The 26,176-nt window shown below is 39.9% G+C and overlaps 1 protein-coding gene across 6 annotated transcripts in view; it reads right to left on the minus strand.

Moving 5' to 3' along the window:
- Positions 1 to 25,511, minus strand: part of cfap46 (cilia and flagella associated protein 46) — a 62,871-nt gene extending 37,360 nt beyond the window's left edge. For 3 of the 6 annotated variants that reach the window (XM_086180744.1, XM_086180743.1, XM_086180740.1), the window contains exons 1-21: positions 25,084 to 25,177; positions 23,136 to 23,226; positions 22,943 to 23,055; positions 19,850 to 19,981; positions 19,463 to 19,527; positions 17,788 to 17,952; positions 16,032 to 16,155; positions 15,591 to 15,685; positions 13,759 to 13,902; positions 13,463 to 13,562; positions 12,413 to 12,511; positions 11,769 to 11,959; positions 11,245 to 11,473; positions 10,830 to 10,947; positions 9,593 to 9,719; positions 9,076 to 9,191; positions 8,804 to 8,910; positions 7,730 to 7,842; positions 7,014 to 7,226; positions 5,768 to 5,969; positions 2,560 to 2,709 (exon numbers count right to left, since the gene is read on the minus strand). In XM_086180744.1, the coding sequence (XP_086036870.1) occupies positions 2,560 to 2,709; positions 5,768 to 5,969; positions 7,014 to 7,226; positions 7,730 to 7,842; positions 8,804 to 8,910; positions 9,076 to 9,191; positions 9,593 to 9,719; positions 10,830 to 10,947; positions 11,245 to 11,473; positions 11,769 to 11,959; positions 12,413 to 12,511; positions 13,463 to 13,562; positions 13,759 to 13,902; positions 15,591 to 15,685; positions 16,032 to 16,155; positions 17,788 to 17,952; positions 19,463 to 19,527; positions 19,850 to 19,981; positions 22,943 to 23,055; positions 23,136 to 23,184 (2,652 nt within the window). In that variant the 5' untranslated portion in view covers positions 23,185 to 23,226; positions 25,084 to 25,177. Of the gene's footprint in view, positions 1 to 2,559; positions 2,710 to 5,767; positions 5,970 to 7,013; positions 7,227 to 7,729; positions 7,843 to 8,803; positions 8,911 to 9,075; positions 9,192 to 9,592; positions 9,720 to 10,829; positions 10,948 to 11,244; positions 11,474 to 11,768; positions 11,960 to 12,412; positions 12,512 to 13,462; positions 13,563 to 13,758; positions 13,903 to 15,590; positions 15,686 to 16,031; positions 16,156 to 17,787; positions 17,953 to 19,462; positions 19,528 to 19,849; positions 19,982 to 22,942; positions 23,056 to 23,135; positions 23,227 to 24,820; positions 24,917 to 25,083; positions 25,178 to 25,228 lie in introns of those variants that run through there. The other 3 variants (XM_086180742.1, XM_086180741.1, XM_086180745.1) reach the window with 3 other exon arrangements.
- Positions 25,512 to 26,176: the final 665 nt, after the last annotated feature.

The raw sequence follows: 26,176 nt of genomic DNA on the forward strand, positions 1-26,176 counted from the left end.
ATCATACCACCACCTAGTGGTTGGCATGTGTGCTTTTTGTTTGTTTGCTTGTTTTTTAAGTATGTGCAGTAGTCTGTCTGCGTCAGTCCTGAAAGTTCAACTTACATAGGTATATGTTTTAGGCTGCAGTACTGCTTTTATTGATCAGATCAGATAGATTACAAAATGGTTCCAGGCACTGGTGGTACTGGGAACAATGTTGCTGCCCATGCATCACTCCCAGCCCACCCAGGCTTGCACCACTCAACAAAATTTTATGGGTTTTTGTGGGTTCATGGGCCTCAAGAGTTTCTCCACGTTTGCCACACCACAGCCAACTGAGCATCTCAAATTGATGTTGTTGTTTGGAGATGGATTTGACCAACTAACAAACTAACAATTCGTTATTTAAAGACTGGTACTGTATATGTTTTGAACATATACTTCTCGTCAAATTATCAAATTAATATTCTGCTTCACAACAAACAACTTCACTCACAAACAGTGAGCTTCAACCTGAAAGCATTCACGGCCCATTAGAGGGCGCTCACAGCCAACCCATGAGCCCCCAGCCAGTTGCAAAAACTGTAAAGACAAAAATAAAGGTGTATATGTTTGACTGAAGCCTTTCTATTCGTCCATCCATTTTCTATACTGCTTAACCATTAAGGGTCAAGGGGGCCTGGAGCCTATCCCAGCAGACATTGGGCGAGAGGCAGGGTTCACCCTGTACATATAGGCAGTCTGTCGCAGGGCCATCAGGAGCAATTGGGGGCTCATTATCTTGCTCAAGGAAACTTCAACATGGTCAACGGTGGAAGTGAGGATCGAACCAGTGACCCTTCAGTTGCTAGATGTCCACTATACCTCTGAGACATGCCGGCCTCCCTTTCTATTTGTGTCCACTGAAATATTTTATAGAGATTCTACATTGGAACAAATCTTCCAGAGGAAAGTGTATGAGAAATGACAGCAGAGTACATTGTCATTTTGTTTTGCTTTGAAAAGTAATTCAAATGGTACCTGTGTATCATTTTGTTGCAAAATTTTGAAGGATTTCTTTTTATCCTACTTTTATTTTGATATAAAAGTCAGACGCTTAGCTTCTAAGTGTTGTCTCATTTGCCCTTTGTGAAGAGTTTTGACACTGTGAGTCAAAACACGTGCGTTAGCAATGGGGGAAAATTGTCTTTTTTTCCAAGTGGTAGACTTTTTGTTGTGCTTCTGTCATAGTACAGTGTGAAGTGAACATTTTCTCACCATTGTCATGGACGGATTGAAGTGCCATAGGAAGAATATTAAAGCAGATGTGCTGCTTGATTTAGATAAAACTCAAAACATGGAGGGGTAAACCAGACTTCTCTAAAATATTGTTTTGCACCTCAGTTTTAAGTCTAAATGTATGGTTTGATGTACATTTTTGAAAAAAAAAGTTTGATTTTTGTCACTGTTGCAGAACTTTATATTTTCTGTCATATTGCTTACTGTGAGAAGTTTTGACAACACTTGTCAATTTTTTTCAAAACTGAAATTTTGTCTGCAAAGCGCCATATAGGTCGGAGGAATTAAAACTATTCTAAAAGGAGTTTATAAAAAGATTATGAAAAGACTGTGTGTATACACACAGTAACTGACTTGCTTCAGCAGTTTCTTTGACAACTGAAAAACTGTGGATCCCACATTTAATGACTGCGCCAGATTCGGGATCACAGGTAACATGACCCATCTCTCCGACTGAAGCCAAGTGAACACAACAAACTCTTGTGCAAACAAGAGTAAACAGATGTGGAGGAGTGAGAGCTAGCAGTTATTTTAATGTGAGCAAAAATAAAGGAGTGGAAAAAAAGGGTGAAGTGATGTAGTAGATGCATGAAGTAAAGAGTCAATGGACTGCAGAGGGAGTTAGAATTGAGAGAAGTGAATGGTTTTTGGTGCCATTACATACTGGAGCAAAGGCTGGGTACTGCATGCTACAATTGGTGCAACAGATAAGGTGGCATAGAAAATAGTGTAACAGGTCAGCACAGAAGTGGCTCTGAACACTTTGATAATATAATGTGTTTGGAACCTTTGTCTTAATTGTGTCAACATTAAATAAGTTGCATATATTTGAATGTGCAAAATACAGCATAGAATAACATGTCAGCAATGCGTGGTTAAGTGAATAAGAAGCTTAACAGCAGCAGCAGCATCGCCGTGAGGGAGGGCTGATACTAATTTTCCTTTCTAAAATTCACTCTGGAATACTATTGATTTTACTCACATTTTATTTCTTTGTTCATTATTGAGTATATGGGGTGACTTTGCTCCCCTTATCATTATGAATACTGCTTTAGGAACTATAATGTTTTGTTCCATTCTTTTCTGCACCAACTTCATCAATGTGATCCAGCACAGCAGCCCCTGGCACCTTTTAATTAACTGCCACGTCACGACATAAAGCTGCAAAGAACAAATGGAAATGAATACTTTTTACTGACTACAGTATAATGTCCTCGACTGAGCTCTGAAGTGTTAATTAGAAGCCCTGATATTGATTAGTAGCCACCGTCTGTTTGGAGCTGACAGAGAGAGCCATACCTCCTCATCCGTGTCCATTTTTGAGCCAATCTGCTGTTTCAGGAGTCTCTTGATCTGTACCCACGTGGCCAGGACTTCTTTCCTTGCTGCGATGGGGGCTCTCTCTCCTGGGATGTTGCCATTGGATATGCGGAGGGCGTAGTCACACAGCTAGGGCAAATTATGAAAATATAACTGAGCTTGTATTTTTTCCACAAGGTGCAAATATACAGTATAAGCAGTCTGAAAAGCTGGATTAGAAAAACATGATATTTACACAAAGCAGGATTTTGCATCATATATCATATCGTCACCCGATTAAAATAATGGCCTAAGTCAAAAACACAAAAAAACGTAACCAAATGCAGAGCCCCCTCTTGACATAGGCCATTGTCCCACAGGGCATAAAGAGCATGATACTTTCAACTAAGGATTTAGGCAACTTTACCAGAGATGGCCAGCATCATCAAGAGATGATTTAGACCAAAAACTAATTTTCATCAAAAAAGGACTTAGGCCATGATTTTAATGATGGGTGACGACACGAAAAATCGAACTCTATCCACAGTGGTACAGTGGTTCGATCCTCACTTCCTCCTGTGACCATGTCAAAGCCTCCTTGAGCAAGATACTGAGCCCCTAATTGCTCCTGATGGCCCTGCGACGGACTGGAGACCTGTCCAGGGTGAACCCTGTCTCGCACAATGTCAGCTGAATAGGCTCCAGCCCCTCCGCGACCCTCAACAAAGAAGCAGTACAGAAAATGAACGGATGGATGGATACTATACATACTGTATGATATGACTACACTCTATCATTGTAAGAGTCTGCAAATCCAGAGCATTCTATAGCCCAAGGCTCCTGTCAGCTGCAGACATAGCAGACATGCAGTGCATAGCAGACCCGCAATACAGCGAGACTTTGCCCAAGTTGAACACTGAATCTGACCCTGCAGTTACCCAGAAAACGCATTTTTAAAAATTATTTTCTATCTTTCTCTCAGAAGAAAAGTGCGATAAAGTTTAGTTTACAATTCTCAGATCAACAGTTCATCTGGAGATGAAGTTGATATTTGAACAGAAAAACAACAACAAAGGAAATGTGATTTATTGACAGCTGCGGCAGGCAGAAAGGAGAAAAATAACTGACAATGCAGCAGATTCCATTTTGGATCCAGTTCCTGATCCCCAAGATAACCAGATTTGTTACGCTTCCACACCTTTGATGCCTGGTGTAGGTAAAAATCAATGGAAAATGTAGCCATTGTCTTCAAGCATTGATAAAACACTCTGCATTGCCCATCTAATCATTTTTGTCCCTCACTGCCAGTGTCTGTGGCAAACAGGGGTGTGTGCACCAGTTGTGAAAAGTAAATTAATTTAGGCGACATACTTTTCACTTGGCCCCAGTCAGGCGACTCAGTCTTTGTGTGTGTGTGTGTGTGTGTATACAACAAATAGAATCAGGAGCAACAGAATGCATATTAATGCCATTCCCAGCAACCCAGGACTATTCCCAAAGCACTGAAATGCTGGCCTAAGACACATGAATAATTAGGGATTTTAATAATTTTGTTTATGTATGCTAGACCATTATGGTGCATGTTATAACATTAGTTTGCATATTAGCAAGCTTGGGCTAAAACTGTATTGCAAATCCCATGTGATGCTGACAACCACTATTATAGTTGGCCTGTAATGCAGTTATCTATTTTTATGACAATAATTTACTGTCAATTATCAACACTCGTGTTTTCATACGGTCAACTTCAGTTTTTTCATACTGTGTTTATTGCCATTCTTTTACTGCATAGTGTTATTTATCTTTATTTATATCAATACAGACCACATTCATTTTTATAAATGCACAGTGTACTTCACAACCGATGGTTCAGTTGCTTCAGAAATGATGCTTTGCTTGTTACATTTTACAATGCATACTCCTTACAAGCAAAAGAAAGTAAAGTGAATTTGTACAGTGTAACAGCTTGTGTTTTTCCTGGAAATAAGACAAAACTCTACTGATCTTAATGTGTATGTGTCGGGCTGAGAGTAGTAGATATATTGTGAGTTTATTAGTACAAGCAGCGAGCAGCAGAGCTGCCTTTGGGAGTGTCAGAAGTCTAATTTGTGTTGGTGACACATTTGCTAAGTTATGGACAAAACCTTTTATTGGAAATCATCTTGAAGAGGAAAGACTTTAACATTTGGACAGGTTTGACAATTTTGTAATGTTTTAGCTGCAGTGTGAGGGGCTACCACCTAACATGAAGCCAATGGAGGGAAGTCAATGAGCAAACATTAAAGCAGCAGGTCAGGGTTGTTGAAAATTGCTTAGAAGCATTTTGCTGATTGTACTGACATAAACAGGAATTTTAAATAACCAATACCCAATCCCCAACTGGCCAATCAGAGTGCACACACATTTCACCTCCTTTCAAAGACTCTAATCTACTCTTCAGAATTGAATGCTGGGATTTCAGCATTGCTTACACAGTGGACAAATCTGAAACCTAAAATGCGCAACTAAAAATGCCCCAATCATTCCGGCATGGATTGTAAATGCTGCAACATGAAATAACTAATCAACAGACTTCCACATGTTGGATTATATTGCATGGAATCTGTGCAAAACAACACAGATTAAATGCAGGCCCCAGAAAAACTCATATGGAATCCCTTCATTCATGCATGACTGACATGCCACATTTTTGGTTTCATCAATCTTTCCTCAGGATTCATTCTTACACTGTCAAGAGCTTTGGACAGAATCAATTACTGTGAAATTGCCTTTTCATAATCAATTTGTATTGCTATATCTTTTTATTCTCATGCAATTATAGTGACCTACAATGTTTGTATGCAAATAAATGGTTATACAAGAAATTTAAGCATGCATGTATTGCAAGAGGAGATTTTAACCAATTTCTAATGACAAATATATATGATGTGATTGAATTTGTATGCACACATATAAAGACTATGGGTCTTGTTAGAAGCGTAACTCTTCTAAATCATGTTTCTGTGTCACCAGTCAACTAAACAATTGGATAAACAAATAAAAGAAAGCTGCAAGCACATTTAAAGGGAAATTTAAAGATCAGAATTAATGTAGCTGGGGCTGTAACAGAGCTGAAACTGTTATAAACTAAGTAATGCAAAAACACACATGCAGACACACACAGGTGAAACTTTTCACGCTTCACTCCTACATATACAAAGTGACACACCTCTAATGCTTTGCGAACATCCTGCAGGGAAGCAGGGTCATAGGAAGCCCCTGGGACACTAGAAGCCTTCTCTGTCCCCCTTTGAGCTCCTTTTCTGCCCTTGTCCCCTGGTGGGGCTAGCTCGCTGCTGTCTTGCCCACACAGAGGCTGGATCAAGCCTCGAGCCACAGCAACACACAGCAGCACAAATGGAGTACGATTCCTGAGAAATGCAACAAAAATAACACTTAAAACTGACAATATCTGGAGAAAAAAAGAGGTCCAAAATAGCTTTGTGTTTATCTTTTATTTCCTTCTGAAAGTATAAGCCCTTATCACTGTTTTGGACAAATCTATGCCTCCTTAGCCACATTGTTACATGAGAATGTCACTGAATCCAAAAATTCACATAATTATTGCTACGCCCAAGGACAGTTTGGTCTGTTTCCATGAACACTCACTCCTTCGTCTGAAGCCAAAACAAAAGGAGCACATGTACTCCCTCTTTTTTTGGTCTGAGCGCGGTTCTTTGCCATGGGCTATGAATTTACAAATATTATTAAAGTCAAGTTTGTTTCAGAAATACCCTTCTGGGGAGGGCAAGTGTACATATTGCTGGTGATGGATGGAAACTGATTTCTTTTATTTAATTTCATGTTCTCAATTCTGCTTAGTGGTCTAGTTCTTTGTAAATTCTCTTATCAATCCCTGATCAATTTTCAGCGTGGATAAAGAAGAGTTACACATTTTTGACAGTTTATATAATAATAATGTATGAGGATAAGTGGGGACAAGCATGTGTGCCTGTAACACTTGAACCAACACATTGCTCCTTATCATTTCCCTTTCCATGGCATAGACACATGGCATTACTGAAATGATGTCGGTGCTGATCAAAGGAATTGATGAGCTGGGGGAGATGTGATGTCTATTTTCAAAGTTAACAATACAGGTTCCAGTTCTGAAATCTCATCCTTGCATGTATGACATCAGTTAAAAACAAAAACTGAATCGGCAGCTTCACATGCATAATAGCAGTCCAGCGATAGTTGTTGCTCTAACACATCACTAAATTGAAGTAATCTGGCCATTTTCTAAGGACATTTCTATTCCATGCCCTGGCTTTACTCTTTTTACCACTAGGCTATAATACCTTTTGCAATAGTCCAAATAGTGTACATACGAGTGAACTTTAAAATTAAGCCTGACTATATAAAGCAGCCCTACGCTGTAATAAAAGCAATATTAAATGACACCGCAGGCCTACCCTGAGTACCCTGTCCTCTGCAGCATCTCCACCAGACTCTGGAAGGTGGGGAGGAGGCGTTGGTACTCCCCAGCAGCCAGTAAGTGCTTGTTGTAGTTCCATAGGTAAATAGCTGCATTTGCCACAACCCACGGCTCCCTGATCTCTGCTCCAAGCTCAGCTGCTCGCAAAAACTTGGAGGTTGCGTAGGCTGACAGAGCCTGTATCCAGTCACTGAGTGATAGGCAGAGGGGTAGAGTAGGAGGCATGGAATGGCAAAAAAAAGTTTTGTGAGGAAAAGAAAGACACTACACGTGCATCTAGTAAGCAGATAAATTAAAAGAGAAAGTTATAAAGAACAGAGGTGGTTTTCAGGCAAACACTCAAACAATCCTACTGTATGGAGTGACAATATAACCTCCTCTGCTGAGGAACTAAATTTAATTGTGAAATAAGACTGCCTGCAGTTTAAAAGCCCACAATATCATCTCCATCCAGCCAAGTTTTAAAAGAAGTTACCAGCCACTGCCAGCATTTCTGAAAAGACCTCCTGATTATTTCATGGTAAGACTACAAAAAAAAAATTGTACATACCAGAAGAGGAGCAAAGCCTCTATTATCATCAAAAAAACAACAACAACAATGCCTGTCCTTGTCAGTGCACCCATTCTTTTTTCAGGATTTCAATGAGGGAGAGTTTGATCAAAAAGTGTGTGTGTGTGTGTGTTTGTTTTCACCTGTAAATGATCCAGTCTGGATCGTCTTCAGACACAAAAACTCCTCCATCGCGTGGGGGGACTGCAGTACCGTTAAGCTCCACTCGCTGGGTTTGCAGCTTCTGAATGGTGGCCTGGGCAAGAATGGATAACATTTATTTCCTCACTTTGAAAGATCATACTTAAGCTGAAATCCTGTTTGGGCAACTCCATAATAGAAGGTGGGTGGCACGGTGGTGCAGTGGTTAGCACTATTGCCTCACAGCAAGAAGGTTCTGGGTTCGAGCCCCAGCTCGGACACAGGATCTTTCTGTGCCTGTGGGGTTAGGGTTCGGCTCTCGCCCCCCTGTGACCCTTAACAGGATAAGCAGTAGAAAATGGATGGAAGGATGGATCAGCATTTCTGCAACTGCCAGCAGTCTCCTGTCGTACATATATTTACAGTAGAGCTCGAGCGAAAAACGTGTGCATTCAAAGAAGCTTGAAATAAATATTGTTGGGCAGTAAAGACAATACGGTAACAAAAACAGAGTTAGCACATTGTGGTTTATGCCGACTCATCGTGTGCCTCCTTAGTTCATCTATAAGTACCAGTGGATGTTTAAGCCAAATTTAAAGGAATTACGAAGGTGTTGTGAGGATCTTGTGTGAATGAAAATGGAACAGAGGCCAAAACTAAAAACATAACATAATAATGCCAATGGACCACGACAATCGCAAGCATGTATGCAAAATTCCTAGTGTTTAACTAATTATCAATAACATTTCAGAAATATTGCAGTTACATTCCCAACTAGTTGCAACCTTAGATATGTTGTTAGATTTCTGAGTACATGTCACCGAGCTAGCTTAGAAGATAAAAAGGCAACCCTTCAGTTGCTTGAAAAAGTCTGACGATGGGTTGATTACGTCTGGAGGACGAGATGAAAAGAAAAAAAATTCTATTTCAATAGTTGTGTCATTTTGTCTGCAAGATAATCAGTTAAAAATAAAACAGGTTAAAAAATGTTTTAAAAAAAGTAATGTGTGTTTAATGACTACTAAGTGAACATTTGAAAAGTGTGGATGTTTGGTGGCAGAAGATGAGGCACATACCTCGGCGCTGATGAAGCAAACTTCAGCCAAAAGACGCAAAACACTCAGAGAACATCGGTTTCCTCTGCAATATTTTGTACGGCTTCCCTCCTCTGAGCGGCTACATTCTGGAAGTAAGTGATAAAACACGTCCGGAAATAATAACAGCTCTAATAATCATATATCTACCTACTGTATATATCTGTTTTGTCTGTATATACATCTAATATCTCTCTGTAAAAGCTTAGAAATGCTTCATAAAATAATCTACGATGGATCATTCATCATCTTACTGTCAGCCTTCCATCTTCCATCATCATAACGCAAACAGAATCGACAAGCAGCTCGGCACACATCCCAGACTCCCTGTTTCCTGGCTGTCTTCACCAGCATTGCCCACAACTTCATTCTGCATGAGCCAAGAAATAAATAGAACTTCAGAGATGATTCTTTTTTAAAAGTGTGGAGGGCATGGCAAGGGCAAAAAACAGCACATTGTTTATTATCTAAGGTTGTTTATTTGTAGGTCCATGAATAATAAACCTTTCCTTTGGGGAATCGTTGAGGAGCTCTGAGCCACGAATAATGAGATGTTATAGAAGGTTGCAGACTTCTACAGTCACACAACAACTTTTAACTGCAGGGAGGAGCAATAGATCAAAGACGCATTAGTATCTAGTGTTCAGTAAAATTTAGGAGCAATGAGCTCAATAAGCTATAAAAGTTGGGTTTCTGGGGAGCTTGACAACTAAAACGATAACCTGGGAAACTTCAGACAATATAAGTGTAAATGTGCACACACATACACACCTCTCCTTGTGGTCTGTATTTGGTCCTTGCTCCAAGTGTCCATCCACCTTCTGTACAAATGTAGAGTGATGCTGAGCCTCAGCCGAGAGCCGAGCCACCAGTCCAGATCTGCCGCCATCTACAGAAACTAGTCAGGCAAGGCCAACTTGATCAGTGCTCTTAAAGAAGGCGCTGTCTTCTTAAAAATCGTACATTTCATAGCTATAAAGCATGACAGAAAGTCTTTTGGGAGCACAGGTTACGTACATTCTGTATATTGTACATGATATGGACTGAGTAGGCGAGTATATGCATGGCACAAATTTACCAAGAAGAGAACAAAGCCAAAGGGCTACAGCAATAAAATGGTCCGTTTCCAACATCGCTAACTCTGTCAGTGATGTCAACAGCTGCAGGGCTACCAGATTAAAATCAGACTAAGCAAGAGACTAAAAGGCATGATCCAGATTTTCTTTACCATTCATTCAGGAATTATTTAAAGATATTGGATTATGAAGAAAAGTAGTGCTGAGCGGTGTGGAAAACACATCAAATTGTTACAATGGTGGGATTTTGTGGGGATCTTTACCAAACAATGATGTTGTTTTAAGTCTGTAGAACAAATAAACAAGCGTGCAAGCCAGAATATTTTGGCAGTTCCACAATATTTCATTTAGACTGCTGTTATGTTACCGTTTTGCAAATATTGCAGTTATGATTTGGAGTGTTCAGTCTTATTAAAATTTGTAATAAACTATTCAGCCCTAAAGACAATTCTGTGTCTGTTGAAAGCCGTGTTTAAGGAAGAAAATGCTCTAGTTAGAGTACTGCTTACCATTTAATGCTTAATTGTGTTCAGTCATCACCAGCCACTAACCCATAACCAGTTTTCTCGCTAAAGACATGAACAATCTATATGTCGCTAATAATCTTTATTATCATTGGCTAATTCTTCCAGAGATTTGTTAGTGATTTTTTTTCTTTCCTATGACAGGCTTCTTTTTCAATACATGCACTCCAAAGTCAGACAGCAAAAGGGATTGTGCATTCAACCATACTGATCGTATCTGATCCTGCCATTTGCACATTCCTCCCTTAAATGTCCACGCTCAACAGAGAGATGTGATGACTTCGGTCACATTTAGTTTAGAGCTTTTCTCTATCGGAGGATGAAAAGCGAGAAGACCCATATACAAGTCAGAGAGGTGTTCAAAGGGCAATGGTATTGTATGTGAATATGAGGAAGGGAAATCTGTACTTTTAGAGGGGTCATCAGCATCCAATGCCATCTGAAAATACGTTGGGGCCAAGAGTTGACCCACAGTCACCAGGACGGGACGACTATCTGTATTGTGTTGGTGCTGCACATCTCTGGCCTGACAGAAAGAGAGAGTGGGTTCAGGATTTCAACTTGCATCCATACCGTTACATAAATGGGTACAGTTTCCTCTGTGATTCCAAGCAGTGCATAATACACACACACACACACACACACACACACACACACACACACACACACACAAACAGATCATTTGCGGGGGACTGAATGCCCTATTTCTTCTGTGTTTGCAACTGATGCACCAAGTTAATCAGCACATTAAAATTTAAAGCCTTGTGTACCTTTTAAGAACCGTTACAATTTGGAAACTGTTTAACACAAATGGGCTGAAAACCTGCTGCATGAGCATGGCTGCTTTATCCTCGTTCCGGGAGGGCGTTTGGTAGAGGGTCCCTCGGAGTTTCACGAGGTGAAGAGCTGATGCTAGGCTTTCTCGCCATGTTCCATTGTTATCCAGCAGCAGGGCTTTCTGAAGGTTAGTGGAAGAAGCCTCCAGGCGCCCCTCCTCCTCTTCCATCACTGCCAACTCTGAGTGGACTTGACAACGCATTTCCAACAACATGCTGTAAAAATTAAAAAAAAAAAAAACAGCAGAAACTTAATACACTATGAATGCACAAACATCTGAGCATGAATAATTAAAAATGTGTGAAAAAAAACAGAAAGCTGCAGTAGTAAAAAAATTACAAAAATTACAGTTACAATATTCCAGAATGATGATGCCACATTTAAATTCAGTGCTGCTTTGAATTGAACTAAACACATGGTCAATAGAGAGCAGAAACAAAAAAAAGTAAATTATACACACACAACCCTGATTAATGATACATTAATGATACATTTAACAACACAGGAAACCTTTGCATGTCTTCCAGGGCTTGAGCCACTCTGAACAGAGGTGCCTTAATGCGTCTCCTGAGGTTGTGCTGCAAGAGGGGTAGACAAAAGCTCCACTGGGTAGCACACACTGTCTGCACAGCTTGAGGGTCCCCCTCTCTCACTGCAGTCTGCAGCAACTGGTCCAGCTTCCCTATCTCCTTCAGCCGCGCCTATGAAATAACAATTACATGTTGAGAAGATCTCCTCAATTGAAATAACAAGAGGCATCTACCTGTGGTATACCATGGCATGCTTACTTGAACTAGGCTGAACATGTGCGCAAGTCTGAAAATGTTTTCACAGGAAAATATGATGTGGTATAAAATGAGATCTTGCCCTACCCCCAGGAATTTTCTTCTTCATAGAGACCGGAACTATATATAATTACGTCATAATTAAAATTCACCAATACAACTCATGACCAGCTGACGAAGAGCAAGGTTGGCAGTTGCTTAAGGCAGAGAATTTGAGTGGAGTTCCTGGACAATATTACAGCCTTTAATAGGAGTTAATGTGCAGGACCTGCGACTGAGCAGTTAATCAAAATTGTGCCAATGACACGACCGCCTGCATGATAACATGATTTGACACATGGCTGATATTTCCAGAAAATGACAGAGTACCTCAACACTGTTTTTGGAATAGTCATTCATCTTTGCCTCTTTCTTCAGGAGATTGATTTCACAGTTGATACACTCCAGTGTAATCCGTTGACCAAAACTCTGCAAAAAGGGGGGAAAAAGTCAATGCAAATATATCATTCTTGTTTTAGCCCACTGAGAAAATAGTTTTTTTTAATACCAAAGTACTATAGATTTTGTAAATGCAACATTGCTAGTTGTGTGACAAGGTTGCCACGTGTATTTATTCAAAATGCCATACATTTTAAAACATAATTAAGAAATTCACAAAACTAACAACACATAAGATCAGTTGAACATAATGAATTTGAGGATGTAAACATTTGAAAAATTGAAGCCCTGTCCACTGTTATTTACTGAAACCACGAGACTGACCCATATGCTGCAGCGCAACCTAACTCACGCCACGTTGACTACAAACATGCCCGTTGTCTCACACCTTTCCCTCTGACAATATCCTCATGACGCTTTTACTATTTGAAGCAATGCCACAGCTCATTTGCCACACTTACTGTAGTGGTGAATGATTATCACCTGCTCTTTGAATGAAATCACCCTTGGTTTGAGATGTCTGAGATCTGAGAACTCAATCTGCTACAGCTAATCTTAACGTGAGAAATTCTGACTTTAATGTTTTAGAAAACAGAAGTGGGAGACAGCCTGGAGACAATTTTTTTTTTTCCATACACACTTGTTTTTTCCATACATATCAAAACTTATAAATGACTAAAATCCAATTCCAAAGTTTTCCTTATGACATGAGAACACTGGGATGAAATCATTCCATTTTAATGCTGATCCTTCATCCAACATGCAGGGCACGATCCAGAAAAAAAGCACATTATCCCAGGAAATACATTCTACTTTACTGAGACTTATCAAAAATGCAGGAGTTTCTTCAGCAGCATATGCCTAGTTAATTAATGTCATCTATTGTCAAGTGCCTACTTAAAAGTGAAGTAGTAATGATGTGTACAGTTACAGTGGAGCCCTGCTACTGCCGGAGGTTTTAAGAGAATATCGGACACTCACAGCCTCTCCCACTGACTTTAGCTCTTTCAAGCAGTCGGCAGCTACTTTCTGATGCTCCACTTGCAAGGCCAGCACAGCCAACTCCAAGAGGAAGGCAATTCTGCAAATCCAAGATAACACATAATTTATACAATTCACAACACTTCAGCAGAGTAATCTGAGCCATGAGGAATCCATGAACTGCGTGTGGGATATCCATATGGGATTTATAGTGATGGGAGGTTTAGGAAAAGGACAAGGAGCAACAAAGGTAAGGTTGGAGAGGAGATTTCATCAGGAAATTTCAAGTCACAGACCTGTCAGCTGGTTGGATGGGTGCTCTAATCTGGAGAGAGTTCATAGGGGATGCTTTGGTACATTCTACCAGGAGATGGAAAATCTCCTCAAGCTTGGTTGAATCCTGTTTTGCAAGCTCAGCCTCATCCATTTTTCCCAATACACTAAAAAAACACAAGAAAATGTGTTAAATATATGAATACATACATACATGAACATTTGTGTCCAAGAATGCTCATGCATCTGTCTTGTCATTCCTCCTTTCATGTAGTTACACTAAATGGTGCCATGTAATGCTGATGGCTGGATCTGAGTCATACTGTCTGTGTTCATACAAGCTGATGAGCCATAAGGGGCTATGACATGTTGAGTAAATGTCTGCTGAAAGGATGTGGTGACAGAGGCTGACTTTTCCAATACCACTACAGAAGCTGCACACATACTCAAACTAGAGATGTTCTGTGCAAAGCTGAGACAGAGTGGATCCATGGTGCAGTGAACCAGGTGTAATGTATGCAGTACTTCCAAAACAAGGAAAAAAAACAACTTTTGGGGGAGAAAAGGCTCCGGAAAAGCCATGCTCTCCAAAGCCAGACAAGAAAACAGAGACCCTCCTCCTCTTTGTGCCTGCATTTGGGAAACCCACAGAGACCACCTGACCGCTAGTTAGCTTCGCCAATTGAGCTTCCAAAGCCAGCGATTAGATTAGGTGCAGGTTCTTGGTTTGTCCAGAAGTAATACTGCTCAGGAAATGTTCAGTAGCAGCAAGCAGGAAGTAGCTGCGAATACCCATCCATTCATTTTCTGCTGCTTATCCTGATAAGGGAGGCGGGGCGGAAGGGGCGGGGAGGGGGGCTGGAGCCTAACCCAGCTGCCTTTGGGGCAAGAGGCAGTTTTCACCCTGGATGAATCACCAATCAATTGCAGGGCCAACACATATAGACAGACAACCATTCACTGTCACAGCCACACCTACAGTCAATTTAAAGCATTCAATTAGCCTCGTCCCCTCTTGATGTCTTTGGACTGTGGGAGGAAGCTGGAGTACCTGGAGAGAACCCACGCAGACACAGGGAGAACATGCAGACTCCACACAAAAAGACCCTGTGATTGAGCTGGGGCTTGAACCTGGAACTCTCTTTCTGTGAGGCGACAGTGCTAACCACTGCACCACCGTGACGCCAGCTGTGAATACATTTCTCCAAAATTAGAATACCTAACAATTTTAAATTGTTATTTGATGATGAATGCTATACACAATCTTAGTTCTATTAATAAAGGCAAAGACTGTCTTGGAGAACAGGTCTCTCAGTCAGCCGGTCTCTTTGGATCTCAGCTCCCTAATGCACACACACAGGAGAGAAGGGTCTCTATCTTCTGACTCAAGGGAGGACTGACAGTAAGCTTTTTTTCCAGAGTAGTTTGTTCAATCTGTCTGCCTGTCTGTCTGTTTGTTCCTTTGACACAAAAAAGTTTCGGCATAAAAGCTTAACACATATAAAAATGTTAACAGAAAAGGAAATAGAGTGTCGGTTATAAATACATAGCAGAGGATGGGACAAATCATATCGTTGAAAAGATCATCAACGATGACATATTTGACAAAGAATACAACCAACTGGCACCTATTTTGTGCAGGCAGCATTGGAGAAATGCAAACATGTAGTCAATCCCAAAAGTGTCCACTTCATTGCACAATTACCCCCCCCCCTAAAAATATCACATTAACTACATTATTTTAATCACAAATATGTAGAATAGGCTACCCACAATTCCACAAAAATAAATGTTGCAAAGTAATGTCCAAAGATTAGTGCTTATAAGGCTTTGACTTAACATAACAAAACCTTACCTTTTAAATTGCTGTATTTTGTAAATGACTTCTAAAGTGGCAGAGTTCCTGCTCATTTCCAGGAGAGTATCTCTCTCTGACAGCTTGTGTTCTACCTAAGGAGGGAAAGCAAAAGTTAGCGCTCACACTTTATTCTTTATCATTAAATATGTCACTTATATGTGCGGCATTTTCCATTTGCTCAAGATAAAAAAGATTATTAACCCTGACCACAACATAACAGCATTAAATAAGTAATTCAAACTGCATTATGTATATAATAAAGGACACTCTTTCTCAGTTTCTTCTGTATCATACAAAAAACACATTAGATAACAAATGCCAACAAAGAAACAAAATTCTAACTATGAAAGGGTGACATTTTTACATGTGTTAAAAAATCCTACTGCACTATTGCAAAATCTGCATCATTTGAGTGTGTAACAAGGAAATGTTATTTACCAATGAGGTAAAGAGTTTGGGAAAAAGATGGGGAGTGTGTGTCTTGATAAATTCCTCAGTAACTTTGGCAAAACTTCCGGCATCCTCCGTTTTACCAGAGTCCATAAGACAATCAATCAGATGCCTTAAAAGAAACGGACAGCAAATGATGAGTCTGATGGTCTTTGTCTTGTCTTTGGTAAGTGACCATGTTATGAGCAGGATAATGCTTGAGGTGATTCTGGTGGATGTCCAGCCAACTTCCCTCATCTGTTAATTCTTGATGATGGATATTTCATTGTTAGCTGATACTGGCAATAAATCCAATGTCATCCCTAACATTTTATGTTACCTATTTGTCTGTACTGTGCCCCACACAAATATATTCTTTGTTTAACATTTGGTCTGTTGAGATCTGCTCACCCTGGTTAAGTACACCTTAGTACTTACTCTAAATTCAATGCAATTCAATATACAATTTAGGAGCCCAGAGCATGCAAACTGTCTCCAAGGCCCCTGGTGTGCTCGCGCATGCAGCAATGCATGTGTGGTTCACCCTGTGCATGTTGCAGTGGGTGGCTGATCTGTCGAGAGAGTGGGTGGGGAAAACCTAAAGCTGGATTTTACCAACTAATGTGTGCACTGTGATGCAACTCTCACTTCCTACCCCCACAAGACAGCTCAAGAGAACATATAAATACACACACACACACACGCACGCACGCACGCACACACACACACACTTAGGATAAATGATGATCCTGTACATCAAATAAAGACACCAACAGTGTAATTTAGATGTAACCATATGCTTGATACACAAGACTTACTTCCTGTAACCGCTTGGTGGTGCTGTGACTATGACTAATTCAGCTTGTTTGTCTTCAGCCCGCAACTTTTACAAATGTGAAAAGTTTAGAAAAGATCTGATTATGTTGACCTTCTCTTCTGCTGCCTCACCACTGTAACGCTGCTTAGCACAAACTCAAATGAAGAACAAAGGAAATGGCTATCAAATTAATGCAGCAGCCAAAAGGGACAACGGGAGTTGGGCTACCCACACACACTGTAGATGTCTACATGAGGGGGCATCAGTTTCCAAGAGCATTCAGTTAGCTGTGATTTTATACGTCATAATATCTATGCTTGATCTTAAGCTGCACCAAAGCAGGTTAGGTTTACACATAAATTACTAAGGTGATATACCTCGGAGGGTGAAACGCGGTTAGCGGATGGTGCTATTTGTACATTGTCCATTCATGACATGTTCGGCTTCCTTTTGGCATTGAGCTGGTGCATAATGAGAGCACATGGTGCAAAGAGGCAATCATTCATAGGTATGTTTTGGGAAAAATATGACTTACAACCACTTTCTGTGCCTTGTGTCACTCCCTTTAGGGCTAGGCTATGCTTTAAATCTAGACTAGCAATCACACACATGGAAAATGATACAAAGAAAAAATCAAAAAGAATAATTTTTTCAAGAACAAGAAAAAGAACATGAAACAACCCAAGAGTGCAAGCACAGACTGTGACAAACTGTATATAATATACCCTCTGAACAATGATGCAACAACCATTCGTAACTGAAGCCTTTTTCAAGAATGCAAGACAGCTTATATTAGCATAAATTCCCCACATCTACGCTGAAAATAAGCAAGCCAATTAACTGAAAAGCCAGAAAGCTGTGGGAACATAGAACTGCTGGATAATTAGCTCCATACATCATCGCTGTGAATGTAGTATGAGCAAAAGAGGGCACTGTGGGGTCACTTACATCATCAGTTCAGCCCTCCAGATGTGATCCTGGTCTGACACTTCCTCCAGACTCTGGACCACCTGTCTGAGAGAGGAAACCAGGTGGCGGCACCACCCTGGCCGCAGAAGTGGACGTATTGCCTGGAAGTACAGCACTGAGGCATTGAACACCATGAAATGATTCCTATAAGAAACAAATGGAACATAAGCATGTAAACAGAACATGTTGTATTATTTATGATCCGCATGCAAAGCACTTCATCTAATTGAACAACTCAATTCAGAGCGGGTATCAACTGCAGACGTGAGAGTCCTACGAACTGAGAATGAATACGCTTTAACCGGCATCCAATGAGCCACGAAACAGCCACCCAGTGTAAGCCTTTCAACATGATATAGGTAAAACAGATATATACCACCAGTGTGTGTGTGTGTGTGTGTGTGTGTGTGTGTGTGTGTGTGTGTGCGTTGTATAATTTCAAGGTGTTATTTAAAAGGGAACTGTGTAAACAGACTATGTGAATGCTGCTAATTTATTCACCAGAGAGCATGCTGTGCATTAGTCTGGGCTGGATGGGTATAATATGTAATCCCTTTGGTATTAATTGGGATTGCTACTTTCAACCTGATATTATTGACAGGTTATGAGTTCATTAGCTAACAGATTGAGTGCTTATTGCTTTCAAAGACAGAGCTTATATTTGAAACAGCTTTCAGAGCTGGGGAATACATTTGCAAAATTTATGTTAGCGCATCTTTATATATAACCCTTTTGATCCTGCTCACAACATTTAGAGGAACATGTGCCTCAGATGAGCCATTGGTGAATGAGAGGTCAGGGTGAAGTAATTGTGTTACACAAAACAAACATCCTAGAATTATCTGTGTGTCTGAACCGTGAAATAACACTGAGGTACAATGACTGGGGTGGGAGTCAGAGAAACTTAGGATACTATCATGGTACTTTAGTCACGCTAAGAATAATATCACAATACTTCAATTCTGCATTTTTGCAGAGTAATATCAGAGATATGGCATGAATACAGTCAACTTTGTTGATACAGAAAGAATAAGGTACACTCACTCACTCATGAACTGTCAATTTTCAGTTTTGGAATGCCATGAAAGAGTATGAAATAGTTATGTACATAATTGTGCACTCTTGAGCTGCTCTGTATTGTTCCTTGTTCTTTCCTTGTGTCATGTTGTAGTTTCTGTTTTACTTGGAAAAGCACTTCCCTCAAATACCTATTTGTTTTACTTCCTGAGTCTTTCTGTATCCCACCTTTGTATTTGTCTGTTATTGCACCTTATAACTGCACATTCAGCCTGTACTTTAGTTTGAATGTAGTGGCAATTACAGAGATTTAGACATAATTTACGATGTTCGTCAGAGTTGCTTTTTTCTCCACTGAGACAACAGATGATAACTAGCATGTTTACATTCAACTTTGCATGCATCGTTGTTCTTTAGCATGCAAGGTCCCTGTCTGAATTGACAAATTAAAAATAGAATTTAATAAAATCCAGTGCGTTTAGTTTTGTCGGATGAGTCGCTATTTTGTAAGTTCAGTTGTTTTGATTAATATATCTTCTGAGTTCCTTGTCATCTGCTTGCCGCATTTGGCTCCTGCCTCCATACCACCACAAACCTGACAGAACAAAGCCCGCCACACTTCTAACAGGTTATATACCTTGACTCGTGCTTTGAAATTTCAATTGCTTTAAGAAAACACAGCACAGCCTCCTGAAAGTCTTCCTAAAATAAAGGAATCACAAAAATGGAGAAGTGAGACCTTGTCAAATTGTGCAAACATAAAAACATCAGATGGATTATTTACTAAGAACTTGGGTTGATGAAAAGCAATGTATTTACAAAAACAATATGTTGTAAAGACTGCATCAGAAAAAACACTGAAACCACAAGTGTTTGCCTAGAAAGCTGGGAAAACTATATTTGTTTTTTTGTGCAAAAAAATGTACAGTATATCTCTACAGTAACCATTTGTGTACTTAACTAGCACCGACTAACAAACACAGCCAAACCTCTGGAGGAGACGTGTCCAATTTACTGTACTCACAATACTCCCAGTGGCCGGGGGAGACTTCAGCTGGGCTTGGCAGAGGTAGGCTCGACATGAAAATTGATTAGCCGGTGGATTCTGCTCAAAGTAAAGCTTTAGACATGCGGTGCCTATCTCCAAACAGCTCAGCTGAAACACAGCAAAAGAGCCACACAAAAACAGGAAAACAGACCAAACAAAATAAATATTTTATTCAATGTGGACAAACTACTGAAACTAGTCCAATATGTACAGTGTGTGAGTTGGATGTGTGTATATATATATATATATATATATATATATATATACACATATATACATATAACCTCACAGATGATGAGGTTTTAATTGCAGGCTGCTGCACATCAGAGAGTAAGTGCTGTGCTCTACTTCTGTCAGCTGTCAGGTGTCTTACCTTAAAGTTTTGCAGAATTGTCAGGCTGTAAGCTTTAATTGTGTTATTATTCAGGTTTTTTTTCCCCCCATGCAGGAGGATGATAAAACAAGAAAACACTGCAATAATGAAGAAAGGCTACGAATATTTTTCATGCAAAAGTGATCTCCATGTGTCTCTAACAGAAGTACATTGTGATGTAGTTCTAATGAGGATGCCGACTAGACTTCAGGGCAAGCAGTGTTTTCACTGAAAACTTTCTGTATATCAGATAAAGAGAAAAAAAGAACACATGAAATAGCGATGTGTTTCATTATTCAAATGTTTTCCTTGCCCTAGGACAATTCAGTCCACACTGGTGAATATTCATTCCCCAGGAGGATAGTTAGCTTAAGCTAACTGAAGTTACTAGCTAAAAACCCTGATGTCATACCAATGTTTCACACTGCAGACAACTGTTATCAAATCCTTTTTTTTTGGGGGGGGGGGGGGGGGTTGCTCAGAGCACTTTTTATGACAGTGGAAACACCTCCAATCACCTGCAATCTGATCTTTTCAAATCAGATCTGGGCCATTATGATATGTGGTCCTAAATCAGATACAGATCTGATTTTTTTTGCAGTCCAACCTCAGTCTGAACAATCAAATTGAATTTCATGTGACTTGAACATCACTCTTGAGCACAACTTGTCAGTATTCTGTGCAGACAGGAGGTAGTCTGTGAAAAAATGGAAGGCAGCAACAACAAAGTTATGAAATGGATGGACAGCGAGGTGTTTGACCTCACAAGTATTTAGGGGACACCACAATACAAGTAAAACTAGGTCTCATAAGTTACTTCCGTAAGACTTATTTTTTGCTTACTGGGGGTTGGCAAATATGGTTGGCAAATTGATGTAATTGATATTGTTGGTGCGCTCATGCAGGTCAGTACATAACTGGGGCTGGTCAACACTGGACTCTGACATGAACAAAATTTATACAATAAATGTAAACAGCCAAACCAAAAGTTTATTTGATCATAGATCAGCACTGAGCACTGAGGCCTGAAGTGAGAGTGAAGCTCATGAAATCTATGGTCACAATTACTTCTGCAGAAGTTTTATCTTGACTCTTTAACGGATATCAATAAGGTGCCTGTAGAAAACATGGCAATGATTTTTGTTCATCTAACTAACAACCATACTCTAAAAGCTCTATTCTGTATCTCCATCTATTCTATATGTCCATAAGCCTTTTTCACAGCGGCCATTACACAGGCGCAGTTCATAATGATAAGTATGATCCCGGTGTTGCGTATTCTGAACATTCTAAACAGAACGGAACCATTACTCATGCCATCAACTACACCTGTGCTTGCTCTGCCATGCCCAAATAGCTGTAGTGAAATAAAGCCAGCAGTATAACATTTTTTCAGCAATCCCCACAGAATATGGCATTTGCATTATTTTCACTGAACGAATTCTACATTTTTCTCACTCAAGACACAACTGTTTGATTCTTGGAGGCTGCTTGAAGCGTCATGTCTTATACAACATCTCAGCAGTCATGAAATCCATTCATCACAACAACATGAATCCACTATTCACAGCACTCGGAGCACAGATTTCAGAGCACTTATATGTATCTATGTTTAATGCTGACTACCCAGTAGTCTGATGCCGAGTGTGAGACAATGTCAAGGGCTGCATCGTCTACACTGACTATACAATAGCATGTAACTTAACAATAGAGAATATTTATACTGGAGGATATATCAAGTATAAATATTCAACTGAGTGACCTTGTATTCAGATGAACTCGAGAGACACAATTAATACGGCATAGTATTAGTGCAAGGCAATCAATCGTATAATAATCGAAACTGAGATAATTGGAGATGAATCATAGTTGAGATAAAGCCGAAAACTAAAACCTGCTGGTGGTTTTGAGTTGTGCGGGTTGTTTTTTTCCCCACAATTTTGCAAAAGCTGTAAAACATCAAAACAGAAAATTCTGCTCCTGACAGCGCAGGATCTCATCTGAAACCAACAGCAGAAATAGAGCAATATATAATGTGTTAGGTTTATGGATGTTGAAATGAAAATATTTTGATATGTGTCCATATACTATATTTTTGCAGTATTGGTGAAAATTTTATCAGCACTTTTTTTTGTCAAATTAATTACATAAATACAATTTTGGTGATTTTCCCAAAATGTTTCCAATAAATTGCCTCATTTACAAAAAGTGTCTGGGCTTCAGAAAATAACTTGTCAATTTTCAGACCAGACAAGTCTCCTGCTAAATGTGTGTATGTGTGTATGTTGAGTGCTTGCGTACTGTTGCTAGACCAATGTGACCTTTACTGTCCCAAAAGGCCCTTTTCACAGTAACATGTCATAGCCCTGGTAGCAAATGTGCTTTGGCATGGATGTGTGTGGACCAAAGAACATTTTCCCACATTTGGAAGTTAATGACATAAATGTCTGCTGTGACAGGAACCTTGTCTGGGGTCATTTTAGACTTATTTTCTCTGGTGTTGTTCCTGGGAAAATCTACTGTCCTTACTAGCAAGAATACTTCACTTTGGTTATGTAGGGAATGAGTTGCAGTACAATTCATGACCACAGTGGTCTGATATTCTGGCTACAACCCAGCAAACAGTATGTCAATACTGTTTAATGAAATGACCAACTACAATGATTCACTCATCCCTGTCTTTACTCTTAACGAACCTGCAAAGCTGCTTCTCCACACATGACGTACAACTCAGGGTTGCATTGTGGAGTTTGACCGCTGGTTTCAGCTGCTGTCATTAAATTGTACGCCGACTGCAAAGCTCCAGAGTCTGTGTAAAAAAAAATAAAACAGTACAGGAAAACTTTCAAAGCTCCTTCAAAATTTAACCGCCCATAAATTAACACATACCTCTCTGCTTCTGGGCCTTGGTGAGAAACTGACGTATGTCCAGGTCCATGTCTGGTGAACGGTAACCTCAGGTAGTTTACATTAATCTGGGCTATAAGATAATGACATAATAGTGAAAGGTCAAGCCCAAGGTAGATGTAACATGAATGACAGAATTCTGATATTGCTGTCAGGCAAACATGTTAGCATGCCCTCAAATCACAAAGCAATTTATGTAAGATACTACATGTCACTTGGGGTCCCCCCAGAGAGTGACTGACTCAGTGAGTGGTCTGTGACTTTCACATTATTTTTCAATGCCTTTGGGGTGGAGTTTCATTACTATACTTTCTCCATCCATCCATTTTCTACCGCTTATCCTGTTAAGGGTCACAGGGGGGATGGAGCCTATCCCAGCAGCTTTCGGGCGAGAGGTGGGGTTCATCCTGGACAGGTCACCAGTCCATCACAGGTCCAACACATAGAGACAGACAACCATTCACACTCACATTCATACCTACGGTTAATTTAGAGTATCAATCAGCCTCGTCCCCTCTTGATGTCTTTGGACTGTGGGAGGAAGCCGGAGTACCGGAGAGAACCCACACAGGAACAGGGAGAACATGGAGACTCCACACAGAAAGACCCTTTGTTCGAACCCAGGACCTTCTTGCTGTGAGGCGACAGTGCTAACCACTGCACCACCGTGCCGTCCCTACCACACACTCTCTGAAATGTTTATTTTCACATGTTAAATAAATGAAAATTTACCAGCGTACAATTGAATAAAATAAATGACAGGCCACGTGGCTTGAAAACAATATAAAATACATATTTAAGTACATCAACATGAACCAGAAGAGATTTTTTTTCAGTCATTGAACCGAACCACATGTACTCTAATATTCAGGTATTTATGAGGCAAATTTCAATGACTTTTCCAAAATTTTCTGACTTGATTTTATTTATTAAAAAAAAAAAAAAAAACTTTTCCAGGCCTGCATATTGTCACTATCAAAGTCCCCCCTTATTTTTCTCTGTTTTCACGACCGAATGACCCCCAGAAAATGATTTATTTCAAGTGACACCCTGTGTCCTCATCTGAAGTTAGAAAGTGTTATTAGGCAACCATGAATCATGCTTGGACGAAAAGGAATGTAAAGGTGAACTCTTTTTCTCTCTCTTCGTTCTCGTGATCTTCCACTTTTAACTTCAAAGTGCATCAAGAGAAATCAGGCCACTCAATGTGCAAATTCGATTCACTTGGTCAACCCAAGATCCCCAACTGATGTGACCGGACAAAGTAGTCAGGGGAGGTAATTTACTGGAGCTCTCCAAATAATGGTCTTGGAGATACCAGTTTTAGATTTAACTGACAGAACCGGAGCTTTTTCTTTTAGTTATTTGTGTACATGTTCGTTGTCTTCAGTCCCTTATAGTCTCTGATATCGCCTTATGTTCTGAATCAAACACCTTTAAATACCCTTTGAGGTGATGAAATATTATAGAGATTATTACCTCTGTCAGCACAACTAGAATCAGTATTCAACTTTTGAAATTCATACTTGAAATAAAAGAAACATCACAATTGAGTCATATTTTTAAATCAAAAAATATGATTTGCTTGTGTGTGCCATCTTTAGGGAGCATCTTGCATTCACCTCGTTTTTCTGACGTAATGACGTCTGACTATAAAAGATAATTACCTCGTTAATTCCGAAAATTGGGGCACGTTTTTAGTTTTCCTCGTGATTAATTCGGAAAAAACTTTTTTTTTTCCCTCGTGCGAAAGCAATATGTTTCTGTAGGATAAACATGAAATTAAATTAACGATTGTTATGAGAACGAAAAAACAATTACCCCAGATAGACTGAATTAACCCAGCACGCTCGCGCGCGCGCGCACGCACACACACACAAACTTTTTAAGTGGTAACAGCCTAAACTTCACAAAAATAAACGTGGGGTACCTTGATTCGGTATTTTCCTTTAAGCTACCGTTTCACTGGTCCTGTTCAGTCTCCAATGGTGGCGGTCACCATGGATACCCTGTTTGTTTGCCCTTCTGAACATGTGGTCACAGCCCCACAGTACCCGTATGTGTGTCTGGCGTACCTCAGCAAGAGGTTGTAGCGCCCCTGTCCGCCCAGAGGCGTTAGCTGGGTTAGCTAACGTGTTGCTTACTTCGGAGTCCAGGCACTTTGTTAAGCAATGCCAACCGTATACACTCGAGTCGACTTCCAACTTCGGGTCGAGAATCTTATTGATTGCATAAAACGTAGTTTTTCGTCAGAGTTTTTCGTCATTATCAAACTTTGTCAGGACGTTCTTCATCAAGCCACCCAATTTACCTCACGCCAACTTTTCCAGTATGTTTTTTTATGCCTCTCTTAAAAACCGTCCCTCCTCAGCCAATGAACGATCAGATTCGTTGTAATAATCCTACTTCCTCTGGACTTTCAAAATAAAAATAAATTTTGCACTTTAAAAATGTTAACTTTTTATTCATCCATCCAACCATCCATTTTCTACTGCTTGTCCTGTTAAAGGTCGCCAGTACATTCCAGGGCCAACACATATAGACAGACAACCATTGGCTCTTGCAGCAACACTTACAGTCAATTTAGAGTATGGATTAACCTCTTCCCCTCTTGCATGTCTTCGGACTGTACTTGGAGAGTCTTTGAACTGTGCCCACAGAGAACTCGCTGGTAATTTTTTAAATTTATAAAAAACAGTAATCTGCTTAACCTCACAGGAAATCACATTTTAACAATACCAATATCAAAATATGAGTGTTTTTAACTTATTTTTTTTAATTTTTATATGTATTTCAGCTCTGTCTTTACAGTTCAAGGACAGTGTGAGGAAATGTTGCATATGTATTACCTGTCAGTTTTTCAGAGCAGCAGAAAAACTCCTTAGTGGGAACAATTCTCTTGCACAGTTCATCATGGGATATGTTTAAAATACACACAAAGAGAATATTCTGCCTTTTGATTTGGATTTGATATTTATATAATTATTTTTCATCCGTCACTTGACCCACTTATGTTTGGAGTT

This window comes from Aulostomus chinensis, chromosome 16, assembly GCF_037954235.1.
Source record: "Aulostomus chinensis isolate RoL2024-O1b breed Wild chromosome 16, RoL_Achi_v1.0, whole genome shotgun sequence".
Classification (NCBI taxonomy): Eukaryota; Metazoa; Chordata; class Actinopteri; order Syngnathiformes; family Aulostomidae; genus Aulostomus; species Aulostomus chinensis.